Source organism: Erinaceus europaeus, chromosome 1, assembly GCF_950295315.1.
Source record: "Erinaceus europaeus chromosome 1, mEriEur2.1, whole genome shotgun sequence".
Taxonomy (NCBI): Eukaryota; Metazoa; Chordata; class Mammalia; order Eulipotyphla; family Erinaceidae; genus Erinaceus; species Erinaceus europaeus.
In genome coordinates, this window is record NC_080162.1 from 168,614,712 (window position 1) to 168,634,549 (window position 19,838).

General features: G+C 35.2%; 1 protein-coding gene across 1 annotated transcript in view; it reads left to right on the top strand.

The window, feature by feature from the left end:
* Positions 1–19,838, top strand: part of CNGB3 (cyclic nucleotide gated channel subunit beta 3) — a 194,714-nt gene that overhangs the window by 15,930 nt on the left and 158,946 nt on the right. The window contains exons 5-6 of the mRNA XM_007517351.1: positions 3,338–3,359; positions 10,721–10,784. Coding sequence (XP_007517413.1) covers positions 3,338–3,359; positions 10,721–10,784 — 86 coding nt within the window. The remainder of the gene's footprint in view (positions 1–3,337; positions 3,360–10,720; positions 10,785–19,838) is intronic.

Consider the following 19,838-nt stretch of genomic DNA (forward strand, 5'->3'; position numbering starts at 1 on the left):
GGATGATCTGTCAAGTTGAGAGAATGGGATGTTGAAGTCCCCTACTATGAATGTGTTGATATTAATATATTGCTGTAGCTCTTTCAGTATATGTTTGATGTATTTAGATGTTTCCTCATTGAGTGCATAGATGTTAATAATTGTTAAGTCCTCTTGATTGACTGATCCTCTGTGCATTAAGTAGTGTCTATCCTATCTTTTTAAATTGTATTTATTTTAAAGTCTATAATGTCAGATATGAGAATAGCTTTTCCTGCCCCTTTTTGTGGGCCATTGGCCTGTATGATAGTTTTCCACCCTTTCACTTTGAGTCTGTGTTTGTCTTGTTAAATTAATTGGATTTCCTATAGAAAGCATATTGTTGGATTGTATTTTCTGATACATCTTCCTACTCTGTGCCTTTTAATAGGTGAATTCAGGCCTTTGACACTTATTGATATCAAAGATTGAAGATATTTTAATGTCATTCTTGTAGAGTTTAGAGTGTTCTGATATATGGCATATTTATGATGGTCTGACAGTTTATAGGAGACCTTTCAGAACTTCTTTCAGGGCAGGCTTGGTGATAGTTGATTCTTTGAACTGTTGCTTGTTTGAGAAGATTTTTCTGCCTCCATCTAGTCTGAATGACAGTCTAGCAGGATACAGTAGTCTTGGTTGAAAACCTTTCTCACTGAGCACTAGATAGATATCTTGCCATTCTCTTCTGGCCTGTAGTGTTTGTGTGGAGAAGTCTGCTGCTAATCTTATGGGTTTTCCTCTTTAGGTGATTCTTTTTCTCTTGCAGCCTTCAGGATACTTTCTTTATCCTTATTCCTTTCCTTTCCATTCTAAATATGATGTGTCTTGGTGTCTTTAAGTCTGGGTTAATTCTTTTTGGGACCCTCTGGGCTTCTTGAATCTTTATGTCTTTGATGTTGTCTAGACTAGAGAAGTTCTCAGCTATTAAGCATTCCTGAAGAATACTTTTTTTCCCCTCCCTCTCTTTCTTCCTCTGGTAAGCCAATAATGCATATATCATTTCTTCTTAAGTCATCCCATATGTCTTTGTTGTTGTTTTCAGACTCTCTTAATCTCTTTTTGAGATCTCTTACTTCTTTACTAGTTGTGTCTGATTCGTCCTCAATCTTGCTAATTCTGTCTTCAGCCTCATTGATTCTATTCTCTCTCCCCTCTGCTGTTTTCTGTAGTTCATCTATTTTGTTACCCTATCCTGATACTGTTTTAGCTTGTTCAGCTAGTTGTGTTCGTAGCTCAGCTATTTCAGCTTACAGCTCTCTAATAATGTTGAGATAATTAATGTTTTTTCCAGAGTTTCATTTGTTGTTTCTGTGTTTCTGATGACAATTCTTTCAAACTCTTTACAATTTACTCACTCTTGTGATAATTTCCTTAACTAGTGTTTGAATATTGAACTCATTATTTTGTGGTTCAAGCTTTGGGGGGACTTTTAGCTGGACTTTTTTCCTGGTTCATTTCTCCAATATTTCTTCTTGTTGGTTTAACCATTTTATATAGTATGTTATGAGGTCCGTCTCTCAGTACTTTTCAAATTACTAATCACTCTTACCTGGATTGACTTGTGTTTAAGTAAGGTACTTAAAGGGCTCATAGTTGTGGAAATTTACATTTGTTTTAATATTATTTTAATTCTGAGTTGGAGTTCAGTAACTTAAAAGCCTCTTTTGTTCTTTTTCTTCCCTGTAGGCTATGGGAGCCTGAGGGCTTTTAAACTATAAGTAGGCTTCTGAGCTTATCACTGACTCCTGACCAAGAGATAAAGAACAGTGAGGCAGAGATAAACCAGTGGTTATGCAAAGAGATGCTCACAGCCCCACCACTAGACCACAGAGGTAGAGATCTTCTCCTGAGATTCCTGGTTAGTTCTCTTTCCCCTGGTATCTGTACAGGGCCTCCCTGCCAGTGCTCCAGATTCTGAGGGCAGTTGCAATAGAGACTCACAGCTGCATTTGGTAATTCTTAGGGAAGTCCTCTCCTCCCTTCAGCCATCTTTTTGCTGGTGAAACAGGCTGGAGGTCAACTGATAAACTACCAGACTGATACCAGCCACTTAATCTCTCCCTAGGATCCTCTCTGTGCACGAGCCACACATATTTGCACTCACTGGTGATGTGGTGGGTTCCGGAAGTCGTTCTAGTCCTTTCTTGTTGTGTTCCCAGGTGGTCTCCTTTGGTATTCCTAGTTGACCCTGGAGAAGAGAGAAGAGAAACACTGCTGCTGCTGCTCCGTCTCTTCTTTCCTTTTTTTTTTTTTTTAATTCTCTTTACTTTTTGGATAGAAACAGCTAGAAAATGAGAGGAATGGGGGATAGAGATGGAGAGAGACACCTGCGCCTTGCTTCACCACTCCTGAAGCTTTTCTCCTGTAAGTGGGAACCAGGGGCTTTAACTTGAGTTCTTGTGCACCATTATGTGAGCACTCAACCAGGTGATCCACCCCCCAGCCCACAAATCTTTTTTTTTAGATATTATTTTAATATGAGGGATAGATATAGAGAGAGATCAGAGTACTGTTCAGCTCTGGTTTATGGTGGGGATAAAAAAAGAAAAAATAATAATGAGCAAGGTTTGAGATTGTTATTTCACACAGACACATCTGTGGAATTCTGACATTTTGTTTTGTTTTGTTTTGTTGCTTTGTTTTGTTTTGTTACCAGAGCATTATTCAGCTGTGGCTTATGGTAATGGGCAGAGGAGTGAGATTTAACCTATGATCTCTGGTAATTCACACATGATAATTTTTGCACCACAGCTGGTGCTCTGTCTTCCACCTGAGTGTAACTTAATTAAAAATAATTCAAGCACATTTCTCTCTTCCACTAATAAACAAGTCATCTTTTATAGTAAATAATTATAATGTGAAATTTAATAAGAAATACCTTTAAAATAAAACTTGATGCAATGGTGAACAAAAAGAATAACAATGAAGTTGGTATGTGAAACTTCTGAGAACTTAGCCCAGGAAAAAAAAGATAAACTATGAGATTTATAATTTTAAATTATGAGGGAAATTTCAGACTAGGGTGGTTTGGCAAGGATTAAAGAAAATATCAAGGCACTTTCAGTGGAAAGATGAAGAAAACCTGTGGATAAGTAGAATCGAATATTTTTTCTGGGGGTGGAGGCAGCCCTAGAAGTTAATTACTTTCTCTGCCTCTCTTTCACAGCCAATATAGTAACATTTCTCATGGTTGCTGTGTTTCTCTCTGAAAATCTAATCTGGATTGCTCTCATTCTCAGCTACTCAAAATTTCCAGTCCAAATTCCAGAGAGCAGTCTGACTGACTTAGATAATGACCACTGTTCCTGCTGGGCAGAGCCCTTCATACCAACAGCCAGGTCACCAGCCAGCTGTAGCAGCATCACACTCTTTAGGACAAGTACCCAACTATGAGCACAGTCAGAAACTACAGCTATATATATAATAGAACAGAGTGCCCTCTCTGATGACAAAGAGGTGGAGAGAACAATAACAGCTAAATGAATAAATTAAGTATAAAGTGTATACTGTGTTTTAAATATCAAATCAAAGATCAGTCTAAGATTAACAAGTCTGCTGCCTTTCCACATGAAACTTAAAGAGATTTTAACCAATATGAATAAAGGTGGGTTTTTGTTCCTTTTTAAAATAAAAGGTTATATTTTTGTAGTTTGCATGATTTTAATATATTTGCATAATTCAATTAAGCCAATCTCTGTTTTTAAGTTTCTCTCTTAAGAATATAACCGTTGTAAGAGATATTACATTCTGCATTCCTGATCCCTGGAACATTTAAGTAAATCTTAAATAAATAGAAGTGCCTGCATATATCACACACATCAATAATGAACAGACCTGAAAAGGCTAACAAATCTTTTTTTTATTTATTTAAAAAGAAGATAATTTACACCAGACTGGCTACTGGAACATTTTGTGTTTATATTGCATTTTCTCAAATGGAGTCTTTATCTAATCCTCACAGAAATCCCCATGACAAAGTATTTCTTATTTTATGGATGAGGAAACTGTTATGGAAAAGTGACTTACCCAGAGACATCCAGGGAATTAGTGATGTAAGGATTAGAGCGCTCTATTCAGTACCCAGCACCAGTAACTCAGCACATTCTGTAATTCATGTATATAAAATGTACTTTTTAGATGAATTATTCCCAATAAAATATTTGTGAAACCACGCATGACATTGAGAGAGGACAGGATCCCTCTATCATGACACAGTACCAAAGCTGACTTAGAATAATCTATATTCCTTTTGTATTGTTGATTTTTTTTAATTTCTTCACTTATGAGATACCCTAATACTCTAAATTTACCTAGATATTAAAAAAAAACCCTTCAGGATTTTACAGCACATTAAGTTTGAACAGAGGATCTCTAACCTCTGATCAGATACAAGATCCGCAACCTACTTCCCTTAAAGTCAGCTCCATTTTCCACCCTCCAGCAACAGGAATTCACTGCCTTACACCTTAAACTTCACTATTAATTAAGTATAGTTGTTAGACTATATTTTGTTAACTCTCTTTCTTCAACCGCCTGAAACATATGAAATATATCTATTTGCTTTTCTAACAACAACCCTTCAGTGAGTTTAAAATAACTTCTCAATCATGACTTTGTCTTCAATATTTTATTTGAAGAATTTAAATTGCAAGCCAGACAGACAGCTTATTGGTTAGATGACGAACATGACTCTATATATGCAACTTGGGTTCAAGACCTAAAAAAACATGGGACCTCCTATGGCACTGGTGTAAGCTCTGATGCTTTGTGTCCTCTCTCTCTCTCTCTCTCTGGAAAAGTGACATGGGAGTGGTACCATAACATACATACAAGGTCCTAACTGGGCAAAAAGCACAAAATTTAAGTTCTCTTGTCAGCCTTCATATGGGATGGTTTCCCAAACTCTCAAACTAAAATTCTTTCTCTTGTGGATTTGTAATAAATTGCATGAGCTCTTCTTAATACAAAGTACTCTTGTTTTCTGCCTAACCATATTCTAGGGTGCTCCTTCAAATCCATTTGATTACACTGATATAATGTTTGTCAACTTTCTCTGCTTCATAAGCTATAAAGATATAAAATTTTCAAATGTTATCAAAGTGTTACAATTAAAACTATTTGAAGAACATTATATATTCTAGCAACCATGAAATTAAGCACAAGCTGAATCAAAAATGCAGTATTGGGTGCTAGAGAATAATTGTAAATCATACAATATTTGAAACTGTGGGTCTCATTATTTTAACTCCAAACATTTATTTATTAAGATGAACATAATAGTATCATACTTGCACCTAACCAATATACTCAAACTATTTAAAGTGTATACTCAACCAGATGTACCACTGCCAAGCCCCCAGCACTTGATATTTCAAGTTAGAAATTCAATCAAATGACATCACCTCCCACATCAGCCTCTACAGCCAGTGAAAACATTTTTTTAAGTTTTCTCCTCTTTATATCCAACCACACACAAAAAAAAGGCAACTGAACCAGGGCCTTATTTACAACCTTATTCCAAATTAACTTCTTTCTTTGACTTTCCCCTTTCCAGCGATTATTTAGTAGCACTGATAAAATGTAGGTGGTTAATGGCTTTCTACATCACTTATTTCTTCATTTGAAAAGAGAGGCAGATGTTTCAGTAATGCACAGGTCTCCATGATGTGCTGCTACATGGAGCAAAGCAGGGTGGGAGTGTACTATAGAGACCTGGCGTAAGTCTGGCAGCAAGGTATGTAGAGGGCAAGCTCAGTACTTAGTTGCACACATTCAGTAAAAGCAACCATATCAGATTGATTTGATTCCAGACTTTACTGTTTACCATAGGCACACATACCAGGCTAAAATTTGACCAAGTGTCCCGAGAAGGTCTGGCAATTGCTACACAGTGTGTAAAGAGTACACTTGGCAGAAAGGCTTAAGGCTTTTCATTTGGGCAACTACAAAAGAGGGAATCCTGCTGTCCATGTGTGAATTTGGGAAGAAGTACAATGTGCATTTTAATAAACTTCACCCAGATGCCAGGACAAGATTTACAGTGTATTTTAGATTTCTCTTTCATAATGAGGATGATGCAAACAATCTGACCATCTGTTCCACAAACAAATAACATGCAGCAAGGATAAAAAAAAAAAAAAAAAAAAAGACACCCACAACTGACTATAGTTGACAGGGATCCTTTTGTTTTAAGTGCACATTGGGTACTTTAAAGTTGCTTTGCTTTGAATTCAAGAATTGGCAATAACTGATTTCTCATCTTCATCAGCAAGCTGTAATAGAGGATTTATTCTGCAACTAAAATGCTTGAACACAAAACAAATTAGGCTGTAATTAATTTCCAAATAATCTAGACTTGTCATAATAGAAACAGGATCATTTTAGAATTACTGAATAATGTCCACAGATAACTCAGTAAGGTAGAACGATCTACTGGAGTGAGTCCAGGCCTAGAGAGACAGCATCATGGTTATGCAAACAACTTTTAAGCCTGAGACTCTGCACTTCCAGGTTCAATATCTAACACTACCATATGCCAGAGCTAAGCAGTGCTCTAGTTCAAAAACAAATAGTCCAAATGTTATGATAGCAAACAAAAGTTCCTTATTACAACAGGACAGTACTGTTGCAACTGGTACTAGTATAAAAGTAACACTACAGATGTAATACAGATGTTGCAGCTTCAGTAAACAATGAGGTAGAGGAAGCAGTTTATTGGAGACTTTTGAAGTAAATAGTCAATAAAGGTTCTTAAGAAATACTCTGAGAGCCAGGTGATAGCTCAGCTGTTAGAGTGCACACCTTATCACATGCAACGACCCTGGTTCAAGCCTTGGCACAACATGCATGTAAGCATCAGTGGAAGTTTCACAAGTGCTGTGTTGTTTTCTTTTTCTCTCTCTACCAATCTCCCCTTATCCCTAGCTATCGAAAATAATAATAATAATGAAAAATTGGGTCAGGAGTCAGCAGAGTGGTACATGAAAGAAGCTCCGGAGTAGCAATCTATAATTTGTAAATAAATAAATAAATTTATTTTAAAAGAAATACTCTGTTCCAGCAAGATATCTCACCTTAATAGTGCACTTGATCTGTCATGCATATGACCCAGGTTTAAGCTTTGACCCTTAACATTCTGGAGAAAGTTTAAGTATGTACTCCCCCTCCCCTTTCCCTGTCCCTCTCTCCTCTCTGCTTCTATATGAAATAGTCAACCCTGGTGAGGATAAAAAGAAAAAATAGAGGGTCAGGCAGTGACATACCCAGCCTAGAGCACATAATACTAAGTGCAAGGATCTGGGTTCAAGCACTTGGCTCCCTAGCTGCGGGGGGGGGGGGGGGGGGATGCTTCAAAAGTGGTAGAGCAGGTCTGCAGGTGTCTGTCTTTCTCTCTCTCTCTCTATCTCTATCTCCCCATCCTCTCCCCATTTCTCTCTATACTAGCTAATAAAATAAAAAAATTAAAAAACAGAAAGAAAAAACGAAATAAAAGGCAAAATGTCCACGAGGGGTAGTAGATTCATAATGCTGGTACTAAGCCCTAGCGATAACCCTGGAGGCAAAAAAAAAAAAAAAAAAAAGAAAGAAAGAAGACAAAAAAGAAAAGAAAAAAGAAGTACTCATTTTTCCCAATTATTTATTCATGTTCATGTTTTATTTGAATCCTGATAGTTTTTAATCAGGCATTCCTGCCCTTTCTTGCTCCTGGCTCATACAAAGAACTCATGTCTTTGTTATATATATACTTTATTGGAGGGATTAGTAGTTTACAGTCAAATAGTTTGTACATGTATAAAATTTCTTAGTTTTCTGAATAACAACCTAAATCCCTCTAGGTCCTCCTCTGCCATCATGTTCCAGGATCTGAACACTCCCCCCACCCCAGAGTCTGTTACTTTAGTGAAATACACCAAATGAAGTCCAAGATCTGCTTTGTATTTTCCCTTCTGTTCTTATTTTACAACTTCTGTCTATAAGTGAGACCCTCCCATATTCATCCTTCTCCCTCTGGATTATCTCACTTAACATGATTTCTTCAAGTTCCATCCAAGATGAAGGCAAGAAGGTGAATTCTCTATTTTTAATGGCTGAGTAGTATTCCATTGTGTATATAGACCACAAATTGCTCAGCCACTCTTCTGATGCTAGACACCTGGGTGGCTTCCAGGTTTTGGCTATCACAAATTGTGCTGCTAAGAACATATGTGTACACAGATCTTTTTGGATGGGTGTGTTGGATTCTTTAGGATATATCCCCAGGAGTGGAACTGCAGAGCATAGGGTAGAAAGGAAGTAAAGGCAGGGCCATAGAAGTGAATCAAAATGGTTTGTATATTCAACCTATAGCTGTGACCTGGAGAGAACTACTGCAATTTCCTCTGGAGGGTAGTGGGGACATAGAATTCTGGTGGTGGGGATAGTGTGGGATTAGACCTCTGTTACATGATAATTTTGTGAGTCAATATTAATTCACTAATAAAAACAAAATTAAAAATAAGAAACCTGCTTTAAATTTCCTTAAAATAATTACCTTGTATCATGGACATGGGATAAGGATTTAGCTATACTCCCCCTCCTAGGAAGCAGTGCAAAATGTCAAAGATTTGGAAATATGGGGTGTAAATTGGAAAAATAAAATAAAATTTGATCCAAACACAGGAAAAACACATCTTTCCCTTATGTTTATCAAATACCTATTAGTTTAAAAAATGATATGTTGAAGGTAAAGTTCTGTTTACTTTGACACCTGTTGGCACTGATAAAACTCACTGTTGTACCATATATACTCATATAAAAGGTACCTTATCATAGTAATATAATTCAGTAAAAGGGTTTTTTTGTTTGTTTGGTTGGTTGGTTTTTTTGTTTGTTTGTTTTTGTCTTTGCCTCCAGGGTTATTGCTGGAGCTCAGTGCCAGCACTGCAAATCCATAGCTTCTAGAGGCCATTTTTTCCATTTTTTTATTGGATAGGAAAGAGAAAACTTGAGATAGGAAAGAAAGAGAGGAAGAGATAAAGATAGATACCTACAGACCTGCTTCACTGTTCATGAAGTGAACCCCCTGTATGTGGGGTGCAGGAGGCTCGAACTGAGATCCTTGTACAGGTCATCGTGCTTTGTACTATGTGCACCTAAGCAGTTGTGCTACCACCCAGACCCCCAGTAATAGTTTATATTTCATCTGGAATACAGTTCATAGAATCTATCTCAGGGTCATAATTGCAGTGAAGTTACTTTTGTATTCTAAATAAATTCAGAATTCTTGGGGGGAGTGGAGGGTGTTTCCACTTAAATATTAATCAAAATATACTTATTACCCTGTCTTATATCTGGTAACAAAATTACTATAGTTCTAACATAAAGGTAGATAAGAGACAAATATGAAGAAGATTATTTCAGGAAATCTAAGGGAGTATGCTTTTTTAATACATAATTTAAACTGTCAGGAGTGACTCTATTATTCTTTTATTTTCTGAAACATGTCCCTGAGAAATTTAATAGATTTTATATGGGTCATAATTTTTTTACATTAAAGATTTGTACTGTGAAAACTTTTGATAAGTGATCACTGAGTCATCATTTTTGCAAACTCAGACTTTTCACGTTGTGTTGACTTAAGGTTTGTTTTTTTTAATATTTATTTATTTATATTCACTTTTGTTGTCCTTGTTGTTTAACTGTTGTAGTTATTATTGATGTCATTGTTGTTGGATAGGACAGAAAGAAATGGAGAGAGAAGGGGAGACAGAGAGGGGGAGAGAAAGATAGACACCTGCAGGCCTGCTTCACTGCCTGTGAAGCGGACTCCCCTGTAGGTGGGGAGCCAGGGGCTCGAACCAGGATCCTTAAGCTGGTCCTTGCGCTTTGCGTCATGTGCGCTTAACCCACTGCGCTACCGCCCAGCCTCTTACTTAAGGTTTTCTTTTAGTCATAGTGTATTACAGTAAGATAAGAGTTATTATTTTGGCTTTGTTTTCAATATTCTAAGCACAATATACCTAATTAAAAATAAATTAGAAACTGGATAATGAGTAACCACTAAATTGTATTCATTGTATTTCTTTGTACTTCCATATTTTCTCTTTATATTAGCTAATTTACCTTCATTAAAATCTTCTCCATATTACAAATATTTACTGGTGAAGTGATCATTATTCTGTGGGTAAATTGTAATTTCAACTACATAAATTAGAAATTATATTTGTAGTCTTGAAGGGGAAGATAATTTGTGTATTGAAAATGAATCTAAGATATATGTTTGTGTTGTTTCTTCAGAAAATATGTCATTTCTAAAGATGATCAAACCTAAAATATTTTATTAAGACTAGAATACAAAACTGTAAAATAATGTCTGTGCTAATTCTCTCTTTTATCTTGCTGACATTTTATAATGCATCAATTCCAGCCATAAGCTATGAAAATTTTAACAGAATTGAAAATATCTTTTGAATGATTAATCATTATTCATCTCACCTTCCAGTTGTCTACAGGTTAATTCCTACTGTACTAGCTTCTATCTTATTTAGCAGCAATCTAAACAGAGGTATCCCTGAGAAAACTATTCTGGAAAAGCTATCTGTAATTCTATCTTATATAATCAAATATAGCTATATCAAGTATGGCTTATATTTATAGTGCTTCTTTCCCATAGATGAAATCTTCAAGAATATGACCACAAAACATGACCCTCAAAATGCAGCAGAATCAACAGTAACTAGACCAGAGCAGAAAGAAATAGAGACTGGGAAAGAAGGCTTCATCAGGTGAGAACTAAATAAAACAAATAATGTATGTATATCAGATGTTTGTTTAGACTGTCCTGGGGGAAAAATGCAAACACCAATTCTCCACTGAGTTAACTGAGCAAAAGAAAAAATAACTATAGCCATCACATAAGACAAAGCAAGTGGACCTAAACTAAAAGTTTGTTTCTTTATTCCTTCTCAGTCATTTATGACCATTATCTATAATCTCTAGGCAATCATTTGACTACATGCCAAATCATACCAACAGAACATGACAGTCACATGTCTGACTCATGAAAACAACCTACATATATATTAAGCATAAATTTTAAAAAGAAGGAATTATAGAGAACACAAGTTCACAAAAGAAATAGTTGTTACAATGCTGTAAATATTTTATTGTTTCACAAGATTTATAATTGTTTCCTTTTGTTTGCAAAAGTGTAGCATGATAACCAAGAATAATGATGGAAATGGGTAATCTCTATGCCATTGAAATAAATACAGTTTTATAAACACTTGCTACAAGCTATTGAAAATACCACAAAAAGAGATAGAAATTTCAGTATGAGTCACAGAATTCACGATAAAACACAACCAGGAGTCTCTTCATTTTTGCTACTGCTTGGCGTGCTGTTCTGTGCCTGCTGATCCTATTTTAATTGCTTAACTATAGTTAATATAATTGCAATAGGCTTATGAAATAATAAAAACATACTCTTCTTACCTTGTAGACAAGAGTAGGTGTCATTAAAAAGAAGTTGAAAGTACTTACTCCTCCCCATCAATTTTCCATCCTCACTTTTTCCACCAGTGTGTTAAACTGTGCTATCAATAAAAATAATTGTAATACTCTAGGAGCCAGTGTATCACAGGTTAATACAAGTTCACAACTATTGTGCCACATACACACACACACACACACACACACACACACAAATAGTTGCTTGGCAAAAATTAAATCTGGAATATTATATATGTAGGCATGCTTAAATTCTGAGGTAAATGCTAGTATTTTATAAGTAGGATAAGTAATTTTTTATATTGTTTCTGTCACTACAGGTGTTTACAGAATGATTTTCAGTACTACTAGTGGGTCACTTTTATCTTCACTCTGCAGATAAGCAGCCAAATCACAAAGAGGTTAATTACTTTTCCTATAGTAACAAGATCTGTTCAGTCAAAAATTAGACTGCAAGTAACTCAAATTTCTCAGCAGAATATTTTCCTCCATCACAACAATCCACTCATCTTAAGCAACATCTTAGACTTCCAAGTATATCTTTCTTTCTATATCTCTTTACAGTTTTGCTTTTTTTCTTTTACTTTTGCAGTAAGCAGTGGTGCAAAATATGTTTTCAAATTACTAAAGTGGAAATCATAACTAAAAATTTTAGAGACGGGAGTTGGGCAGTAGCGCAGCCGGTTAAGCGCAGGTGGTGCAAAGTACAAGCACCAGCATAAGGATCCCAGTTCGAGCCCCCAGCTCCCCATCTGCAAGGGAATCACTTCACAAGTGGTGAAGTAGTCTGCAGGTGTCTCTCTTTCTTTCCCTCTCTGTCTTTCTCTCCATTTACTTCTGTCCTATCCAACAACAATGGCATCAATTACAACAATAAAACAACAAGGCAAAAACAAAAATAAATAAATAAATTTTAGAGACATAATCCTCTTAACTCCTTATCCATTCCCAGCATAGAACTTGTATTTATCTGAAAGGTAAATACTGGCTCCTTTCAATTATTCAGAAAGTGGATTAATCAGTATGGTCAAAACCACAGAAATCCTTAGGATGGCCTGTAAGACTCTGCTTGGCCAGTATCCCATCTGTTCTTATTCTGTTCTCTCTCAACAGACAACTTCTTACCCACCTTCCTATCACTCTGTTAAAGTCATACCATTAATACTTCATTCTCATCCTAATGAATTTAGTATTCTCTGCAAGAGTTGTTCTTTTTGCAGCATAGGCAGCAAAATTACTTGAAAATTATTGACTTGCTTTGTTAGTAAATGACTGGACACAGGGAGTACGGCGGTAGTGCAGCAGGTTAAGTGCAGGTGGCACTAAGCACAAGGACCAGCTTAAGAATCCCGGTTCCAGCCCCTGGCTCCCCACCTGCAGGGGAGTCGTTTCACAAGTGGTGAAGCAGGTCTGCAGGTGGCTTTATCTTTCTCTCCCCCTCCCTGTGTTCCCCTCCTCTCTTCATTTCTCTCTGTCCTGTCCAACACAATAACATCAATAATAACAACAATAAAACAAGGGCAACAAAAGAGAATAAATAAATAAATAAATATTCCTTGAAAGAATACATAAATAAATGACTGGACATACTTTTCTTCAGGATTAAGTGAAAACCATCTCTACTAAAGGAGCAACTTAAGAGGGTTACTGGAAGTTCCAGTGTTACTTTTGACTAATGTTATCAAGAGTCCAAATATTCCAGTACCAAGACTTACCTGAACCTTCCTGTCTTGAATTCATGGGCATCTAGAATCATATCTAGAATCCTAGAGAAAAAAACTTGGTTTTGTTTTTCCAATATTTGAATATTAATTTTATGAATTGGGAAGAGAGAAAGCCCAGAGCATTATTCCATAATAAATGGTATAAGGAATCATACTGGGTCCTCATACATTAACAATGTATGTTCCACTTTCTGAAATACTTCCCTGATCACAGGAGAAGAGCTTTCTCATATATTTAGAAAATATCAAAGAAGAAATAACTTCTTTTCAAAAGTATCATTTCACACTGTTGTCAATGAGTAAAAAAAATGTTTTGGTGTTAGCAGTTATTAAAATCTGAGAGACCTTATGAGGAAGAAAAGGGACTGGAGGGCATTGGAGTCCCACTTGCATGATGGTGGAAAAGCCTAAGTGGGGGCTTACTATTTTGCAGACACTTTTCCAGGAAGATTAGAAATTGTGCCCATGTGTTGACAACTGTATTGTAAACCGTTAAGCCTCTGATAAAATGATTTTAAAAATAAACAACTTTAACCTTGGATAAGATCAGGTTTTAAAAAGCCTGTTCTCCTATAATTAAGGATTGTTTTTAGGCACTAAATATAGATGGTGTCTGATTTTTGCTTCAATTTTTTCCTTTGAAACAAGAATAAATTTAAAAATTTTTAAAGTAAGTTTCTTATTTTAAGTGCATTTACTTTATCCCCTGATGGATAGGTCATAGGTTGCACAGATATTAAATGACTTAATGGTCAAAAGTACTAGAGAGAGTGGATATTGTCAGTTTTTCTGCCTCTGTGCATAAAAAGCGGTATCATACTACTGATAATGCCTTTAGTTTCTATCATACAGAATAGATGGGCAGGGATGAAAACAAAAATAATCAACTGTCAACTATGTATATATATATATATATATATATATATATATATATATATATATATATATATATATATATATACAACTACATGTACATAGATTTACTAGGTTGTTGGAAAAGCCCTAACATTTTTGTGTTGTTTTTAAATACAACTATTTTTTTCTTTCTTTTTTAGTGATAAGACAGAGAAACTGAAAAGGGAGGGAGAGAAAGGATAGACACCTGCAGACCTGCTTCACCACTTGCGAAACATTCTTCCTGAAGGTGGGGAGTGTGTCCTTGTGCATAATAATGTGTGCAGTCAGCCAAGTGTGCCACTACTCAGCCACCATGATATGCTTTTTTCTATGTAAAAATGCATCATGACTTTTCTCAATACATGTACATATATAAAAATGAAGGGAGTTGGGTGGTAGCACAGGGGGTTAAGCGCAGATGGCACAAAGTGCAAGGATTGGAGTAAGGATCCCAGTTCAAGCCCCCAGCTCCCTACCTGCAAGGGAGTCACTTCACAACTGGTGAAGCAGGTCTGCAGGTGTCTGTCTTTCTTTCCCCTTCTCTATCTTCCCCTCCTCTCTCCACTTCTCTCTATCCTATCCAACAACAATGACAGCAATAACAACAACAATAAAACAAGGGCAACAAAAGGGAATAAATTAATAAATTTTTTTAAATGCATTGTATATAACTTAACAGGGGAAACTTATTATAAAGAATAATCTCATAGAAACAGGCTGAGGGTATGAATTGACCTGCCAATGCACATGTTCAGTGGAGAAGCAATTACAGAATCCAGAACTCCTACCTTCTACACCCCCCAAAAATTTTGATCTACACAGTGGGGAGGAAGTGATAGGAGGTAGGGGATAAGAGGGCTCTGAACTCCAACTCCATTCATGACCCGCAGAGAGAGGAAGAAAAAGGGAGGGACATTTGGATGTTGTAATAGGGCTATATGTGGCTTGGAAGGGAATAAAGGACTGAACCTGGAAGAAAAAGGGGTGATTATGTAGACAGATAGTTGCAGCGATGATAGTTAACTCATGTCTGCAACCTTAGGAGAACTTCTGTGGCTTGCAATAAAGGGACTAGGGGTTCAGAACTCTGGTGGGAATGGTGTGGAATTATACCTCTGTTGACATGTAAATTTTTAAATAAATAATAAATCACTAATAAAATTTAAAAAAAAAGAAAGAATCTTTGTAAAGTACAAATCCCATAAAGAAAAAAAAAGAAAGAAAGAATTATCTCACAAGATTATAGAGACTGAGAAGTCCATAGGTCTCTAGTCTGTGGACTATAGACACAAGAGATTTAATGGTATAGTTGTAGTATAAGTTTGAAGACCTGAGAAGTAGGAGATCTGACTGCGTAGTTCAGTCCGGAAGATGACACTCCTATGAACCAATAATTAATATTTTAGTTCATGTCTGAAGATCAATCTCCAGCTTATTCAGGCAGGGTGAGTTTCATACTTGCAAGAAGGTCACCTATATTAGAGATGACAATTCGCTTTACTCAGTCTGCACATTTATAGATTCAAATACTTTTCTCATCCAGAAACACACTTACAATCACAGTATCATTTAATGAAAGAACTGGGCACCCTGTAACTCATTCAAGGTGACATATGAAATTTAAGATCATACATGAGGATGTTATGGGATATTATTCAGAGGAATACCGCTTGGCAATCATACGTAAGACTGTATCATTTGGGACAAAATGAATGGGATTGGAGGTTATGATACTAAGTGAAATAAGTAAAATAGTGAAGGACAACCACTAGCTGGTTTTACTCTTAAGTGAAATATAGATGGATAAAGTAAATAAACTTGCAAAAAAATGGTAACCAATTTCTCAGACTTCATGAGAAGTATGCTGGTTGGAGGTTTGGAAAGGGAATGAGTATAGACTTTAGTGGAGAATACAGTAATTTAGACACACTATGCATTAGTGTGAAATTATATCCCTGAAGTTTTAATAATTTTATAAAACTCTGTTATGTTACTAATAATAAAAAAATTGTAAGTGAAAAAATTACCACTATTGCCTCCATCAACCATATAAGAGAATCAAAATAGTACAACCCAGGTTTTTCTGTTACTAAGATGCAGTCTCTTCTCACCATTTCACTCTGTCATCCCATCTCATCTGCAATGAATTGAATATCATCTCATCTGCAATGAACTGAATATTTGTGTGTTCTTCAAATTCATATGTGGAGGCTTTAATACCCAGTATTATAATATTAGGAGATTGTACCTTTGAAAATAAATTGGGTCATAAGGGCAGAACCCTTTTAAATAGAGTACTGACCTTTTAAAAGGAATTATATGTTTTAATCTTCCAGTCTTGATAGCTTTGAAAAAAAAAAAGTCCTATTGTTTATATGCCACATAGTTTGTTATATAGCAGACTGAACAGAGTAAAAGATCAACCAACCCCAAAATATTTAAATATAGAACCTCTATATTCTCAGACTTTTATAGTAGTAATCTTCATCCTGCCACAAAACAGAAATTGCAATGTTAACTAAAATTAATGTTTACTATTTTCAAAATTTAAATCCTATTTATAGGGTATTCCTTTGTGCCCCTGTCTCAAATATAGTTTTGTTAGTATAAAAAGAATCTGGATGTATTTTGGGTCAAATTTACATATCATGTTTATTTGGCTATTTATATTAAAACTATTTCTACAAACATAAAAATTATAGAGAATTATGGTTTTCACTGTTATAAAGCTATGAATTTCATAAGATGTTTTATCCAACATTTATTTAAGATCCTAAATAGAGTCTAAATTAATTTATAAGCACAGTAATATTTCTTATCTCAAATGTATGTCAGCTCAGGAAGAAATTTTTTTTATCAAGATATCCAACCACTACATTTTCATGTTTCTGACTTGAATTCATCTGTATTAAACTAGCTTCCTTTCTTTATTCTCCATTTTACATCCTTTCACAACATTTCTTAAATTGACGCTTCTGGGGAAATAAATTCTTTGCAAATCTTCTCTCAATGAAGGCACCAATTTATTGTCTTGTGAGATAAATTATTTTTACTATAGATATGTAAGGAGTTCAACCTTGGAGAGAACCATTGATACCATTTTCCCATTACCAAGAAAAATAATGTGCTTCTTGTATTTTGTCTCAGCAAATTCTTATTTTGTAATATAAAAAAAGTATATTTTGATGAACACTGCTAAATAGCAAGAATAAAAGTACTTTTTTGTGGGAATGGGGGGGGGGCGTCTGGAAACACTGTATGTCTGTAAAAAGGGCAGAGTTGGATGACTATTAGGTTAAGTGCTTAAATGATGAACAAGCAAGTGAGTGAAATGTACAGTGTCTTTGACAAAGGTGCACAGAAAGACTGATTTTTACAGGATAGTGTATGGCAAATGACTTTTCATCACCATTGCTACTCATATTGCCCGAGAAGGAACGTTATTTCTATGAATAATCTTCTTTTCTCCTAATAGCAATCAGTCTCTATTTGGGTGGTTTTAAAATAGGCAATCACTTCACAGCAGGAATAATAAGAGCAGAATAGAATTCAGAATTTTAGCAGCACTCAAAAAAAACACTGATGTTTATTGTCTTGTATCTTAAAAAAAAAAAAAAGCTAGAATCACCCCAGTAATGTTCCTTAAAAAAAAAAAAAAGAAATCTATATGTGACTTTACAGTTAAGATAGAAAAGAAATGTGTACAGTATAAAATACAATTTATATTTCAAATCTTCTTCTTTTAGCGTTTGCCCTTCTTCCATGAGTTTACAAAAAAGGGAAATATTTACGTATGTGAACTGTATGATAAAAATAGTGTGCTGTTGATTTTGGCCCCAAATTAAAGTTTTCTTCTGTGGTAAGCAATGTTTTATAATTAGGCATTGCAAATAATTTTAACAACAGATTGACAATTCATTTTTAATAATAACTTGGTAGTTTCTATTTCTAGAAGTATAGCAGACTAAACATTTGTAGGAAATTATTTCAGAAGAATGTAATTTAATACTGCATAATATATAAAGCCTACATTTGAATGCCTGCCTGAACCGGTGGAAAACAAAACAAGACTTTCTATGACATCTCTATCAAAATTTAAAAAAAAAAACATGAAACTAAAAAATTGGTTTGAATACTTTACATTGAGAGCATAGTATTCAAAAATCAATACTAATCCACAAACATTAATCAACAAACTATCACATCAGACTTTCAATATTAGTCAAATAACCAAAAATAAAATGTAAGATAAATGTGTGAATTATATGTAAATGAGTGAAAGACAGTGACCTGGGAGGTGACTCAGTGAATATTAGAGTCTCAAGCATGAGGTTCTGAGCATGTGCCAAAATGGTGCTCTGGTTCTCTCACACCCACCCACAAATAAATAGTAAAGAAATAAGTATTAAAAAAAAATCTAGAAGGAGAGAAAAGAAGGGGATTGAAGTACGACAGATTAAAAAAAAATGGTCAGAACTGAAAAGACATTTGGTAATTATATATGCAAGACAAACAAGGAATTAAAAGTAGTATCTATACGATTAGAAAGTTAGTGCACCTCCAGCTCCATCAGCACCCAGAGAGAGAAGGAAAAGGAGAGGACATAAGGAGGTAGCTATGATGTTATGAGTGGCTTAGAAGGGAAGAGAGGATTGAACCAGAAAAAGAAGGGGCAACTATGCATGAATGTGGACAGACAGTTGTAGAGAAGATGGTTGGCCCATGTCTACAACTTTAAGGGAACTGTGGTGGATTGCAGTGGGGAAAGTGAAGATTCAGAACTCTGGTGGTGGGAATGGTGTGGATTTGAGCCCCTGTTGACATGTAATTCTGTAATATAAAAATACAAAATAAAATGAAATAAAATAAAATAAATAAATAACAAAAAAAGAAAGTGCACTAGACAGTAGATTAGATAGAGTTGAAAAGTCTGAAAAGTGTATCAAATTTCGTAGAAAATGTAATGTATATAGTAAATAGCCAAGTTGTCACCTTAAATCAGTACAATAAGAGTAGATTTTAGGGACTGGAAAGTAGCTTAGTCTGTTACAGTGCCAAACTTGTATACCTGAGGCCCTAGAGGTTCCAATGCCCAGCACTAACTCCAGCCAGAACTGAGCAGTGCTGATCCTCCTTCTCCGGTTCTCTCCCTTTCATTCACTAACTCTTTTAATAAATAAATCTTTTTTAAAAATTCAAAAGGTAAATCTTAATAAGAACTATTAGGCTAATTGTATACTGATATTAAATAGCTAAATAGATAAATTCCCAACTAGATCAGAAATGTAAAATGATGAAACCATGTAAGTTCTGGGGGGAAAATGTGAAAGTTCCTTTATATATTAGAAATGTGCATTTTCCTAAAATTCAAGATTCAGAAAAAATTTATATACTCTACTACATACAAAGATATCATATAACAATAAAATGTAAGGACAGAAAAATATTAACAAAATACCCTGATATGAAAAATTCCCTTAAATTTAAATTCTGATTAAATTTCGTTTTTGGATTGGTAACAGACATTTCAATTTGTTTTGTGGAAAATAATTGTCTTTATGATTTAGAAAGCGGCTCATTGACTAGCATGTCTTAGATATATTATATATGAGATCCAGGACACATTCCTGGACACCACAATATAATCAGGTGATAATTTGGTCAGTCTCTCTCTCTCTCTCTCTCTCTCTCTCTCATAAAGTAGTCAGT